General features: G+C 41.2%; 1 protein-coding gene across 1 annotated transcript in view; it reads right to left on the bottom strand.

Annotated features, from left to right (window-relative positions):
- The window catches only part of TBC1D32 (TBC1 domain family member 32), a 122720-nt gene that overhangs the window by 72870 nt on the left and 34632 nt on the right, over nucleotides 1–15218 (bottom strand). The window contains exons 14-18 of the mRNA XM_079779714.1: nucleotides 12067–12209; nucleotides 9151–9278; nucleotides 8251–8452; nucleotides 7469–7551; nucleotides 4516–4654 (exon numbers count right to left, since the gene is read on the bottom strand). Coding sequence (XP_079635840.1) covers nucleotides 4516–4654; nucleotides 7469–7551; nucleotides 8251–8452; nucleotides 9151–9278; nucleotides 12067–12209 — 695 coding nt within the window. The remainder of the gene's footprint in view (nucleotides 1–4515; nucleotides 4655–7468; nucleotides 7552–8250; nucleotides 8453–9150; nucleotides 9279–12066; nucleotides 12210–15218) is intronic.

A 15218-nucleotide genomic window follows, 5' to 3' on the forward strand; every position in this document is an offset into this window, starting at 1 on the left:
ATGATTTTTTTTCCCTAAGGAAGGGAATCCTATATAATAAAGAGGCAATATGCAAATTAACCCTCACACCTTCACAAGATGGCTGCCTACGACCAGGCCGGCAGGGGTGTTAGTGAGGGACGACTAAACAATTGAACAAGCAGGCTGCATGGGGCGACCAGGCCAGCAGGGGACTTAGTGAGGGATGATCAAACGACTGAACAAGCAGGCTGTGTAGGGCAACCAGGCTGGCAGGGGGTTAGTGAGGGATGACCAAATGACTGAACAAGCAAGCTGCGTGGGGCAACCAGGCCGGCAGGGGGGCTGTGAGGGGTGGCCGGTCGGGGGGGGTGGCAGTTAGGGGTGACCAGGCCGGCAGAGGGGGGCAGTTGGGGATGACCAGGCCGGCGGGGAGCAGTTGGGGGTGACTAGGCTGGCAGGGAGGGCAGTGAGGGGTGACCAGGCCAGCTGAGAGGGCAATAAGGGGCGATCAGGCTAGTGGGGGGTGGGCAGTTAGGAGTGACCAGGTTGGTAGGGAAGGGCAGTTGGGGGCGAACAGGCCAGCAGGGGAGGGGAGTTGGGGGCGACCAGGCCGGCAGGGGAGGGCAGTTGGGGGCGACCGGTCTGACAGGGGAGAGCAGTTGGGAGCAATTGGGCTGGCAGGGGAGCAGTTAGGGGGCAATCAGGCTGACAGGCAGAAGCGGTTAGGGGCAATCAGGCAGGCAGGCAGGTGAGTGGTTAGGAGCCAGAAGTCCCAGATCGGGCCTAAACCAGCAGTCGGACATCCCCCGAGGGGTCCCAGATTGGAGAGGTTGCAGGCTGAGCTGAGGGACAACACCCCCCAGTGCACGAATTTCGTGCACCGAGCCTCTAGTCTATATATATAAAAGCCTAAGCAACCATCCAACTGTTCGACTGTTCGACCGTTCACCCGGTGGCTATGATGAGCAATAACCACCAGGGGGCAGACGCTCCGACCAGTAGAGGAAGGAGCCTGATTTCTCACAGAATCAGCTGTGGGTTAGGTTGCTGCTGGAACACTGCCAGTCCCGAATCTTCTTCACCCACACCCCAGACCCAGAGAGGAAGGAGGAGGGAGCCAGTGGGAATCCAGGTCCTGGGGGCTGGGTCTACAGGAGGGGTCTCGCAATCCAGGACCCCTTGGGGGAAGTTGGAGAGCCGGTTTCGGCCCAATTCCCACAGGCCAGGCTGATGGACCCCACCAGTGCACAAATCCATACACCGGTCTGGGTTTGGCCCAATCCCCACAGGCCAGGCCAAGGGGTCCCTCCAGTGTACAAATCCATGCACCAGACCTCTAGTTTTACATATAAAATACTCTCCAGCAAAGAATTTCAGCATTAATGTACAGATTACTAAAGAGTGTTGTAAAAAACTTTAAACAATTTATTTCAGAGAATATTATACATATATTCATGGTAAAGTACAAAAATGAGTATCTCTCTTAGCAGAAATCAGAATAAGGAAATAACAAAGACATTATATTATGTTCTTCCGTCTCAGACTTTGGCTAAGATCAGACTGGCTTATAAAATGTTTGACTTCTAAACAGAGGTAACCACTTAGAAATTTATATTTTTTCAATATTTCATTAAAATCATGTTTCAATAAAAATTTAAAAATATAAGCTGTATAGTCAGTTTTAAGGGCAAAAACACTAAAGGACCATGCAAGTTAGGTTAATTTCTTCAATTTTCTGCTATTTGTGTCTTTATCATTTGCCTTCCTTTTTCTATTTTTATTACTCATATTTCTCTTTTTCTTAATTTGCCATCCAATAGTTCTGCGATTAGATGACAGAGAAGTAAGATAAATGTCTATCCTTTTCCCAGTTGCCTTACTCCATAACAACTGAAAAAACACCTTACTGGATCACCCCCACCAATCCTGCTGATCCAAACATTAGAAACCTTGGGGCTTCCCAGATTCACACTAAGTACTGAAAGGAAGGAGCAGAAGAAAACCACAGAGAAGTTAGAGATGCTTTGCTAACAAGACCCAGATTCCGTGGACACTGTGAAAGACAAATCTGAGTTCTAGTCTTACTTCTTCTGTCAGTTACTAGAGCATAAGCAGAACATTTAACCAGCCTGGGTCTCCCCTTTCTCTTCAGCACAATTAAGGAAATGGCCTAATGGCTTTCTTACCAGGTAAGTGAGGATCTAAATTTTCAAAAAGTGTTGTGAATAGCATAGAGCACCATTTGAGTACTGTAATAACTTCTAAGATTATAAGTTTCTGAGATCTGGGAAACAATTACTTCTATTATAACCACCAGTGTAGTACAAAGGAAGACAAGATTGTCTTAAAATTTGTGAATGTGAAAAATGGTATCTAGTCATAGGTGTATTATCACAAGAGTAGAAGTGGCTGCATGGTTTCATGTATCTCAATGATTTAAAAAAATGTATTTGAATGGCTTGAGTATTTTCAAAAATGTAAAAACAAAAATGAAAACCCAAATGGTCAACTAGTACTCAAAGAGATTCAAATTCACCATCAGATAAATTCCAATTAGAACAACACAATTTCATTTATGTAAACTATATTTGATATGGTCTGAATGTACGTCCCCAAAAAATTCATGTTAAAATCCTAACCTCCCAAAGGCAATAGCAGTAAATGGGGCCTTTAGGAGGTGATTAGGTCATGAAAGAGGAGTGGCCTTATGAATGGGATTAGTGCTCTTATAAAAAAAGATCACTGAGCCCTAACCGGTTTGGCTCAGTGGACAGAGTGTCGGCCTGCGGACTGAAGGGTCCCAGGTTCTATTCCTGTCAAGGGCATGTACCTTGGTTGCAGGCACATCCCCAGTGGGGAGTGTGCAGGAGGCAACTGATTGATGTTTCTCTCTCATCGATGTTTCTAACTCTCTATCCCTCTCCCTTCCTCTCTGTAAAAAAATCAATAAAATATATTAAAAAAAAAAAAAAAAAAAAGATCACTGAGAGCTCCCTAGCTCCTGCCATGTGAGGGCCTTCACCTGACCATGCTACCATCCAGATCTTGGACTTCCAGCCTCTGGAACTGTGAGCAATAAATCTACTTACAAGCCACCCAGACTGTAGTATTTTGTTATAGCAGCCTGAATAGACTAAGATAATATTATACAAGAAGTATGCACATTCCAAAATATTACACATAGCACACTGGTATGAAGCCTGGAGTAGGGGGATACATGCAGAGTAAATCAGGACTGATAGGAGAATAAAATTAATCAAGAGAGAAATCTTGCATGGACAGATGGGAACATTATGCCATGAAATGAAACATGTAAACAACTACATTCTCTATACTTGAGGTCCATTTAAACAAATAAAAACACATCTGCACATACTAACCTAGTATAATAAACAGATGTTCATATGTTTTATTTATAAAGAGATGTTCCGGCCCCTCCCTCAGGAACTACTTAATCTACATTGGCAAAAGCAATCCTAAAAAGTTAACTATTTGTTTTTTATAGCTTAAACAAAAGCAGGAAATTACAATGACAACTAAGGAAGAACAAATACAATATATATAAAAGCCTAAGCGACGGTACGACCAAACAACCAGAACGACCAGAACAACCAGTCAACCAGTCGCTATTACACGCACTGGCCACCAGGGATCAGACGCTCAATGCAGGAGCTGCCCCCTGGTGGTCAGTGCACTGCTCAGCCAGAAGCCAGGCTCACAGCTGGCTAGCATAGCTGTGGCGGCGGGAGCCTCTCCTGATTCTGCAGCAGCGCTACCAAGTGGCAGGTGCTGCGGGCCAGGATGAGCACAAGCAGCACGGCTCCCGGCCCTGGCTCGGGCTCCTCCCTGGCCACCTGACACTTGGCGCACTGCTACATCCCTTGGGGAATGTCTGACTGCCGGTTTAGGTCCAATCCCCACACAAATCTGTGCACAAATCCATGCACCGGGCCTCTACTGATATTTATAAGCAGGCAACCCAATAACATTAAAAAACAACAGCTGTCAGAGACAGAGAATAAAGGCATACTATCTATGATCCTAAAAAGCTCCAAGGTCTAGGGATATTCACCATGACAGCAAAAACTGAATATACCTCTATGACCTCTATCTGAGAAAAGACTGTATTATATTATAAATTTTATTTAACAGTAGCAATAATAAAATCCTTCTTCAAATATTTGTTTCTTTTCAAATGTGAGGCCTACATTGCCATAGACACATACATTTAAACCCAATAGGTTTTTCTCCTGAGGTTCCACCCAGTTTTAGTATATCCAGATGTTTGATAGCACCTTTATAAAACACCTGGATAATTAACTGAATTTTTCAATTGCATAGGCTTGTTTGCCATCCTGTAACTACAGCCATAAATACCAACACCAACTCTCTAATGCTTTCCTAAAAAACAAAATTAAGTTAAACATTACAGTGCTGTATGGTTTTTTAACTCAGGTTTAATAACCTCTTCAAGCACAGAAAACAGGATAATGTTCTTAACGGCTTTTAAAGCAACAAAAATTCCTTTTGCCTGTGGCAGATGGTAATTCGTACCTGTAATTTTTTTGCATATCGGTTGAACATAAATGTCACACATTCACTGATGGCACCTGTTTTTTGAAGAAGTAGTAGTCCTTTAGGGGTGGCAGCAAAATTTAGTAAACCATCTAACAAATTCTCTTCCCAAGCCATACTGAAACAGATAAAGAAAAGGTATAAGTTTCTTTCTTTATACTCAAATGGAATAGGAAATATTTTAGCTTAATACTACTGATAATTAAATTTACAGAGTACATATTGGTTGCAAAGTATTCAATAAATGTTTTAAAATATGATAAAAAAGCATAGTTTCCTTAATAGTGAACTCTTTTAATACTTTTATTGATTTTTAGAGAGAGGAAGGGAGAGTGGGAGAGAAACATCAATGTGAGAGCGAAACATCCAGGGATCAAGTCCACAACCCAGGCATGTGTCCTCACTGGAAATCGATCCAACAACCTTTCAGTGCATGGTATGAGCCACACCAGTCAGGCAATAGGATATTTTTCCATTGATTTTTAGAGAGAGTGAAAGAGGAGAGAGAGAGAGAGGCAGGAGAGAGAGAAACATCAATGTGAGAGAGACACATCAATTGGTTGCCTCCCAAACACCACCTGAGTAGGGGCAGGAATCAAGCCTGCAACCAAGGTATGTATCCTTGACTGGAATTGAACCCACAACCCTTCGGTCTGTGGGCCAACGTACTAGCTGCTGAGCAAAACTGGCCAGGGCAATAATTCTTTTATTCTTACATCTTCCATCCCAATAATTTTGCTTCACTGAATGAATCAAATATTCACTGCACATGTCACCACTTTTATTATATCTAGATTCTCTTACCCAGGCTTAAATTGCCTTCCTATTATAATTCTGCTGTGCCTGGATTTCCCGAGCCCAAACTCTCCATTATTTTGAAATTTACTTCCTTTTCATTATAGAATATCTGTTTTCTGACTTTCTAAAGCATCCCAGGCATATTATATTTATTTTCCTAAGTTTTTATTATACTTTTAAAGACTGAATTTTTTTCTCTCAGAACAGTTCTAAAAGGAAAGCTAGTAACATTCTCCAGAGGAAAAAACTGAAACAGTCACAAGGCATACTGTTAATAGAAGAGTGAAAGATAGAAATCTGGAAATACAGACGGGGAAATGAGAATTTCATTCAGAAATACCAGAATTAAAAGACAACAAACTACCTACTGGATATTCCTAATTGTCTGGGAAGAAACTGTAGATATTAAAATAGTTAACTCCCAGTGTACCTTGCATGACCCTTATCATATAAATTGAACATACCATATTGCTATATTGTATTTATTCATTTGTTTTCTACACTACTAAATAAGCTCTCTAAAGTATATAGTTATCCTCAGAACTCAGCAAAAAAATTAGTCCAATAAATATCTGAATGAATGAGTACAAAATGAATGAAAATAGACTTCTAAAAATACAGATCTAAAATTTACCTAAAAAATGAATTGCAGAAATGTTTTTTACTCCTTCACCAAAGAAAAAAATGCCAGTTGATTTAAGTTTATGACAACTATACCATAAAAAGTTAGTTCTCTAAAAACTAGCTATAATTGTTTTTTAAACTATTACACTGTTTAAAAAATGCAAAAGGCTTTTTGATTGACTGGTTGGTTTGCTTTGACCTACCCAAAAACAAATGTTAGTTTTTGGATTTCTCTTCAGAGTATCCTTCAAGATTCTTCTCTAATTATGATCTGTTTATACTATGCCAGCACTCAAGAAGAGCATCCAGGAACATATGTCACCACATCTTAATTAAATATATATATATATATATATATATATATATATATATATATATATATATATATATATGTATTTCGGTTCATCTGTCAACTTCTTGAGACAATGAACCCAACAGCTCACACTCCTGTCTCATCTTTGGGGCTCATCCAGGATCGCCAGAGGGACGATCAGCCTTTGCTGTTGGACTGAAGTGGTCCATTTACCTGTGCACATCAAAGCCCATTAAGACACCAACAGAAGTTTGCAGCCAAGAAACTCCAGGCTGAGATAAGCAACAAACCAGCCATGGCTGACGTCGGGACCAGCTGACCTCCTGCCCTGGTGCCGCCTATCAATCAGTGGAGACCACAACCCTTTGAGGACACACCTGGAAGGCTACTGAATATTCTATTGAGATCTTTCCCTGGGACCTCCCTGAAAGTCTCCACCCTTAAAAGCCTGAGGATGGAGGACCCAGTGCACTCTTCATCCCGGGAGTAGCCCGTGGCCTTTCCTTCTTCCTTCTCTCCCCCCATCATTCCTTTCTCAGGCACGTTACCATTGGCTTCCTCACTGCCAGGCTCCAGGGGCCCTTCCTTTACCTCCATCACTCATTTCCTCAGCCCATTTCTTCTAGGAATTACTTCTTCCACCTCTGTCATTGACCCAATAAATGTTCTCTTATAAAAATAAGTAAATAAATAATGCATATTTCCCCCATTAATCTGACTTATTGATATCTATGAAGAAACAAAGAGACTTCTAAATTTAAAATGAGTATAAATACTGATGTAAATTATTTCTCCTTCCAAAGTCTTATTGAAACACATTCTCACATATTTTGAAAAATCATAATTTAAATATACATGGACTTCATTGGCATTCGAAAATACTTTCCTTCTACTGAACTCCCTAGTTAGGTTTCCAGTGTTAGTATTTGGTAATTCTCCAAATTTTCTGGAAACAACTCCACATGTCACGTTTCCTAACCCAAAATGTAAATACAGAATGAAGCAAGTATAATAAATATTGCTAGATTTTTTAAAGTTATAAACCTGATCTCTAAACTTCCAGGTATAATTTTACTTGGTCCTATATATAATTTACCTTCCCATAAAATTTTTTTTGCTACAGTAGTCTGTTACATTCTCATTTTTAAAAATATTTCAGCAATTGTGTTTTTAATTTATTTAATCAATTATACTTACAGGTTTTGGGATTCCTGGCTTTCCGAAGAGACAGAATCTGAACCCTCTACTGGAGTAGGAATTCTTTCTGATACCAAATTTGTCTAAAACATAACAGATTAATTTGCACTCCTTTTTCACTGATAGCATTACTCACATTCCTCATGCTACACTTTTTTAAAATTACCTTCAAAAGTTAAATTTGGTTCTTAATTAAATATCATTTAAAGTCTTTTCATATATGTATATACGTATAACCCATGGACACAGACCATAGTGCAGTGAAGGGCTGGGGAGGGCATGGGAGTGGGATGGAGAAGGTTAATGGGGGAGGGGGGGGTTGGGACATCTGTAATTCTTCATTAATTAAGATAAATTTTTAAAGTACTTCATAAATAAAGCATATGAATGTGGAACAAAAGACAGTCTATTGATATATATTATAATTGACTATTGCTACATTATAATCTACAGTGTCCATAACAAAAATTCAGCGTCTATAAAAACTGCACAGAAATAATTTCCAAAGAGGAATGTCAGTCTATGCAAAGATAATTTATCTAAGCTTCTCCTGCGAGAAGAAAAAACTTTGTAGTAGCGTTAGGTCCTAGAACCGTGTTCTAGAGAGAGGAAATACTAAAGTCATCCTGTGCCAAATTAAAAAGCATTACGCCCTCCAGAGAACTATGATGCTAAAGAAGTCACATTTGCCCTGTCGTATTAACTGCAATATGACACTACAATAGTAATTATATTTGAAATAAAGATTTGCAGGGAAGGAGAAAAAACTTGAAAATACTTACCTTCTTCCATGCATTTGCTATAGATTCATGCAGACCATAAGGAATTAACACTTGCAAGCCTTCACATGTACCATATATTTGGCAACATGTGGAAATAAAAGCTCCTTTCACCATGGGCAACATTTCCGATCCAGAAAAAATAGAAATATCTTCATCAAGCAGTTTTTTCAAAAACTGGGCTATTTTATGAGCACCTGTAGAACTAACAGAAGATACCTAAAGGTGATTCCAAGATTATAAATCATGAATTTATAAATCACTACCAAAGGCTAGCTTTATCACAAATTCCTCATCTGCTTGGCTTGCTTTTAGTCCTCCTCTAACCTTTTCTCTGACATATCAATATTCTTGTTCCCACCCATATGCAGATGTCTAATAATGAGAGCATTTTCAGTAGAACAGAGGGAAAATGTAATAGAAAAAGCATGTCGTTTAATCTGTCATGAGTAATCGGCTATCCTGGTCATCTGTTTTTTGCTTAATGGCTGTGGTATCTTTCCAAATCTCTCTGAGCCCAGTAGTTAGCTATTGTCATCTATTCCCAGAATTCTCTTCTTTCCTCTGCATAGTCCATAATCCTGGTTACTCCTTCAACTTTCTGATGATTTAATATGTTATTAGTGGCTGGTCAGGAAACTAACTACCATATTTTCCGGCATATAAGACGACTTTTTAACCCAGAAAAATCTTATACGCCCAGTCGTCTTATACGCCGGAAAATACGGTACATAGTATATTATTCAGTTTAATGATGTTGTAGAACAAGCAAAGCTATTACGTTATACCTAAAACAGTTATCTGTATTTTCATTAACATATAGCATGGCATCTTGGAAATTTTGAGTCAGATTTACAAAATATGCTAATAATTCCACAAATTATTTAAAACACAGACATATACCTTTTTTCTTCAGAAGAGTTCATATTTTCTCCATAAAGAAGTAAGGTAAGCCCTTCTTCTACAGATGCAATTCTTGCCAAAATATCAGCTATATAAATTAAAGCTGCTTCAGAGCAATGTGGAGCAGCCTGTACATTAAAAAGAGAACAGAGTCACATAATTTGATGACATGCTAACATATCACAGACTAAAATTCAAGGGCAGTAGTGTAATCTAATAAAGTTATATTGCCACAACAAAAAGAAAGTTATGGTTCTTTGGCTGTGAAATAATATGTCTGAATTAAAAGTAACATTAGATTAGAGTCTCTTACCAGCACAGTTGATGAGGAAAATTTATACAGACTTTTTACGCAAATCAGTTATTGTTTATTAAGACAATTGAGAGAACTGCTGCTGTTACAATTTTATATGTAACTCTCGTGAGCAAATGCAATAGCTTCTCTATTTCCATTTTTCCCTTTACTTCCCACTCACTGGGTTCCTGTACAGCCATACCTGAAGACATTTAGGTTCAGTCCCGACCATGGGGGGTAATCATTTGGCTGGTGGAGGGTCTTGCCTCCAATTTGTAGAAAATGTAACATCTGTAAAGTGCAATAAATCTAAGCAGAATAAAATAAGGTTTACCTGTATATCCAATCTAATTTTATTATACAGAGTCTTTAACACACTACCATCCTTTTTAAGGGATAGCATCCTTTCCTACAACTAAAAAGTCATAAGTTGTAAGTCTAAGGACAGCCAATTCATGGGCTGGCCAATAGCCAATGATGTCCCCTAATGAGAAAACATAGGCTGGACCAATCATATTTCCTCATTTTTTATTTTAAATGAATGTATTAAAAATATTTGCCAGTGTATAGCAAATTAGTACAAAGCAAATACTAAAAACTAGAGTCATGTTTGTGCTAGAACCCATCAAGGTGCCAAAGTCTACTAAAGTTCCTATTCTTTCTGGGACCTACTTATTTACCTGTACCTGCATGGATGCCAATATTCATATTCTCTATAGTAAACCTGAATAGACATTGCAACTAATATATTTCAATTCCAATAAATTCAGTGGTTTAACTTAACTAATGAGTCAAGTATATTCACCTGAAGAATTCTTAATTATATCAGACACTAGAGGCCTGATGCATGAAAATTTGTGCAAGAGTCGGCCTTCCTTCCCCCAGCTGCCGGCACCGGCTTCCCTCCGGCACCTGGGACCCAGGCTTCGCTCCTCCGGCTGCCGGCAGGCACCCGGGACCTGGGCTGGCTTCCCTCTGGCTGCCCGCAGGCACCCAGGAACCAGGCTGGCTTCCCTCCGGCCCCTGCTTCATCAGGAAGGATGTCTGGAAGACATCTGGTCTAATTAGCATATTACCCTTTTATTATTATATATGTTAGTCTACTTCATACTAGGTATCTTTCTTAGAGCAACTTCTCTGCCTAAAATACTTTCCTTCTCTCATAGAAACACAAAGTTTGTGGGGACAACCAATCAATGTGTCAAAAGAAAATAAGAAGTTAAAGATGTATAAAAGCAAAGACACAAACAATTTTTATGGTTTAAGATCCAAGAACACATTTCTCAGGTCTGGTATATAGTTTATATTTACAACACTATATTATGGCATTTTATTAAATTAAGCTGTATTAGGTATTATATTTGTTTCTTCTCTATTTTGTTTTCCGAAGTTTGACTGTAAGACCATCAAAATAATTTATCATTATATCCTCTTAGTTTCCCAGAATTCCATACTGTGTACCGCATTCACATAAATGCTTAATCTTTTCTGAATGAGCAGTGAATAATGAATACATGGATGGGTGAGCAATTGCCCAGTCCATTGAGAGAGATGAAACCAATAAAAACACTACATAACACAGACATGGAAGGACAAAAACATTCAGCTTAATTTTTTTCTTTTTTTTGGGGGGGAAGGGGGTTTGTTTGTTTTTGTTTGTTTGTTTGTTTTTAGAGAGAGAGACAGAGAGCACACACTCTATGGTGTCTCTTCTTTTTAAATATGTTTTTTATTGATTTTTATAGAGAAAGGGAGAGACACAGAAACATCAATGAGAGAGAAACATCGATGAGCTGTCTTCTGCACAGCCCCTACTGGGGATCAAGCCTACAACCCAGGTATGTGCCCTGATCAGGAATCAAAGTGGTGATCTCTTGTTCATGGGTCAATGCTCAACCGCTGAGCCATACTGACCAGGCAACTTTTAACTTATTGATCAACTCATTGACAAACTCTGAGTCATTCCCCAGAATCTGAAGTCACAGAAGTGGAGGAATATATTACAGACAGCAGTACTAGTAGTGGTACCAGTTCTGCCACCTGTTAAATATCTGACCTTGAACAAGTCACTCCTTTGAGCCTTAGTTGTGAGGATTACATTACATAATGTGAAGAAATATACTGTACAAATTGTAGAGAGACATACAAGTGTCGGGAACCAGGATGTTTAAAAGCTTTTTTCCTCAAGTAGCATTAGTTCTTAATATAAAACAGAGCTGGCTCTTTAGAAAAACAATCACATTTCCAAAGGCTATAAAATTGCCATTAAAACAAATAATAAAACATTCACAAGATTTATTAGATTTAAAACACAAATAGCTTTTTAATAGAATAACTTTTCTTAGTCCTTACAACCATCAGCTCTAAGCCTAACTAGAAAAAAAGAATTTTAAAATGCTATATGTATTTTTCTCCCATATTGACATAACTAATAAATCAACTGACTGCATAAACTATAATTTAACAATAAATAAACATCTGTTGGCATAAAATACATTCATATGTGGAAAAATTGTGTAATAAAATAATTTTTAAATATATCAAAATTAGAAATAAAACCCCATTGAACAGTCACTAAAACCCAACTAAGAGACTTTTTCTCTTTAGTAAATAATACCAACCTTAGTTCCTTTCATTAAATTATGAATAGGCTGAAGAAGTGCCTCAACCACAGGTTTGTTACATAAGCATTCGATTGCACATTCTTTTTGATCACAGAGTATCTGTAGAACTTCAGTCACCATACCTGCAGGAGAGTAATTCTCTGTAATGGAAGAAGTATTTTTTTTTAATTAAACCTTTAGACATTTAAGTGCTTAATATATCTGTTAGTTATGGGTTAGCTATTACTGTTCCAAAACAAAGTTCAACATCAAGATTAAACAGTTTGAAAAAATCACACAACTCAATGCCCAAAGGATGATGTAATACCAAATTGTAACCTAAAACTTAAGGAGATATCATCTAGCTTAACATATCTTCAAGTTAATAAAAAGTGAACAAATAACAAAATACGAATGACAAAAGACAACAATATAAGATCACTCACTGTTTGATATTAAATCATTGCTTGACAGTGAGGATGGGGTTAGAAGCAAATTTAGAGATTTGCTCCTCCTGGCAAATACTTACTCTCTCTTTTATCCTATCTAATAAAAGAGTAATATGCAAATTGACCATACCTCTGCTACATCCACAAACCACGCCCACCAGGAGCGAGTATGCAAATTAACCCAACCAAGATGGCTGCAGCCACGTAGCAAACAGGAGCCTTGGGTTTCCCTGGCAATGGAGGAAGCCAAGCTTCCTGCACACCCTGGCCAGCCCAGGCCTCCGCTCAAGGCTACAAAGTTTCAATTATAGAAGATAAATAAATCCCAGATACCAGGGCCTCCGCTTGGGTAACCGGGGGGCGTGGCCAGCCTGCAAACCACCACAGGACCCTCACCCAGGCTGCCCCACGCCCCAAGGGAACCCCCACCCTGATCCGGGACACCCTTCAGGGCAAACCAGCCGGCCCCCACCCGTGCACCAGGCCTCTATACTCCTATCTAATAAAAGAGTAATATGAAAATTGACCATCACTCCAACACACAAGATGGCTGCCCCCATGTGGTCAAAGATGGCTGCCCCCATGTGGACACAAGATGGCTGCCACAAGATGGCCAGCAGGGGAGGGCAGTTGGGAGGGATCAGGCCTGCAAAGGAGGGTAGTTGGAGGCAATCAAGCCTGCAGGGGAGGGCAGTTAGGGGTGACCAGGCTGGCAGAGGGAAGTTGGGGGTGACTGGGCCTGCAGGGAAGGGCAGTTGGGGGGGACCCAGGCCTGTAGGGGAGAGCAGTTGGGGGGGACCAGGCCTGCAGGGGAGGGCAGTTAGGGGTGACCAGGCCTGCAGGGGAGGGGCAGTTAGGGGTGACTAGGCCTGCAGGGGAGGACAGTTAGGGGCAATCAGGCTGGCAGGGGAGCAGTTAGGCATCAATCAGGCTGGCAGGGGAGTGGTTAGGGAGTGATCAGGCTGGCAGGCAGGTGAGCAGAGCCAATGATCAGAGGGAGCTGGGGGGCCCCTGCCCAAGCCCCAAGGCTTTAGACCTGGGCAGGGGCAGAGCCGGCAATCAGAGGGGGCAGGGGTCAAGCTGGTGATTGGAGGGAGATGGGGGTCCCTGCCCAGACCTAAAGCCTCAACCAGAGGCTTTAGGCCTGGGCAGGGGCCGAGCCAGCGATTGGTGTGAACTACAGAGGAAACACCTTTTCTGACCGCTCATTGGCTAAGCTCCCTGTATACCACTGGTAATATTCTTAGTAACTTGGGTAATAAGAATCCAAAAAGGTGATCTAGGGTTTTTCCTCCACACTCCTGGAGAAAAAAACAAAGGTCCACTGCTAGAGGGCTAAAAAATGTCATATCCTGCCCTAGCTGGTTTGGCTCAATGGATAATGCCTCAGCCTGCCAACCGCAGGGTCCTTCTGATCAAGGGCATGTACCTAGGTTGCAGGCTCCTCCCTGGCTGAAGCCCAGGTCAGGGCTCATGCAGGAGGCAACCAATCAAAGTGTTCGTCTCACTTTGATATTTCTCTCTGTCTTTCCCTTTCTCTTTCACATTCTCTAAAAATCGATGGAAACATATCCTCAGGTGAGGATAAAAAAAATAAATAAAGCAAGAAATGTCATATCCTATGAAAGACACATCTTGAAAATGCCTAAAGAAAGTTGTCATTTTTTCATGGTGAAGGGACTGGAGTCGTGTTGATGAAAACACCTTGGTGGCTGCGGTAACTGGCGCTTGGCTGCGGTGACTGGCAGTGGCTGCAGCAGTGGGGTGATGGGGCTGGTGCCTTCCCCTGATCAGCCTGGTCACCTCCTACAAAGGGAGGCCAGACTGCGGCTTAGGCCCGCTCCCCGGGGAGCGGGCCTAAGCTGTCAGTAGGACATCCCCTGAGGGCTCCCAGTATGTGAGAGGGGGCAGACAGGGCTGAGGGGACCCCCCCCCAGTGCACGAATTTTGTGCACCAGGCCCCTAGTCCTATATAATAAAACCCTAATATGCAAATCGACCAGTGAAACGACTAGTCGCTATGACATGCACTGACCACCAGGGGGCAGACGCTCAACGCAGGAGCTGCCCCCAGGTGGTCAGCGTGTTCCCACAGGGGGAGCGCCACTCACACAGAAGCTGGGCTCACGGCTGGTGAGCGCAGCAGCGGTGGAGAGAGCCTCTCCCACCTCCGCAGAGCACTAAGGACCCGTGGGGAATGGGCCTAACGGGCAGGCGGACATCCCCCCGAGGGGTCCCAACTGTGAGAGTGCATAGGCTGGACTGAGGGACCCCATACCCCAGTGCACAAATGTCGTGCATCGGGCCTCTAGGATTAAAATAATGCCAATGTTCTAAATTTGTTATAATATTCAATACTCCATGAACACACTAAGACTTCAAGTTAATACTTAACAAAAAGAAAGTGGAAAAGGAAAGTGAGGTAATTTTTTTCAACCATCTCCAGATGAGAAACGCTGTTTGCAATGAGAGTGATTATTGATGAGCATATAGCCATCATTCATCCATTCAATTATCTATTATTTTTTAGTGTCTACTGTATGCCAGACACTATGCTAAACACTGTAGGCAGGAGTAAATAAGATTAAAAACAGTTCAAAATGCCCTGGCCAGTGTGGCTCAGTTGGTGGAGCATTGTCCCATGCACCGAGAGGTCACAGGTTCAGTTCCCAGTCAGGGCACATGCCCGGGTTACAACTTGATTCCCAGGCCTGCAGGAGG

This window comes from Cnephaeus nilssonii, assembly GCF_951640355.1.
Source record: "Cnephaeus nilssonii genome assembly, chromosome: 9".
Taxonomy (NCBI): domain Eukaryota; kingdom Metazoa; phylum Chordata; class Mammalia; order Chiroptera; family Vespertilionidae; genus Cnephaeus; species Cnephaeus nilssonii.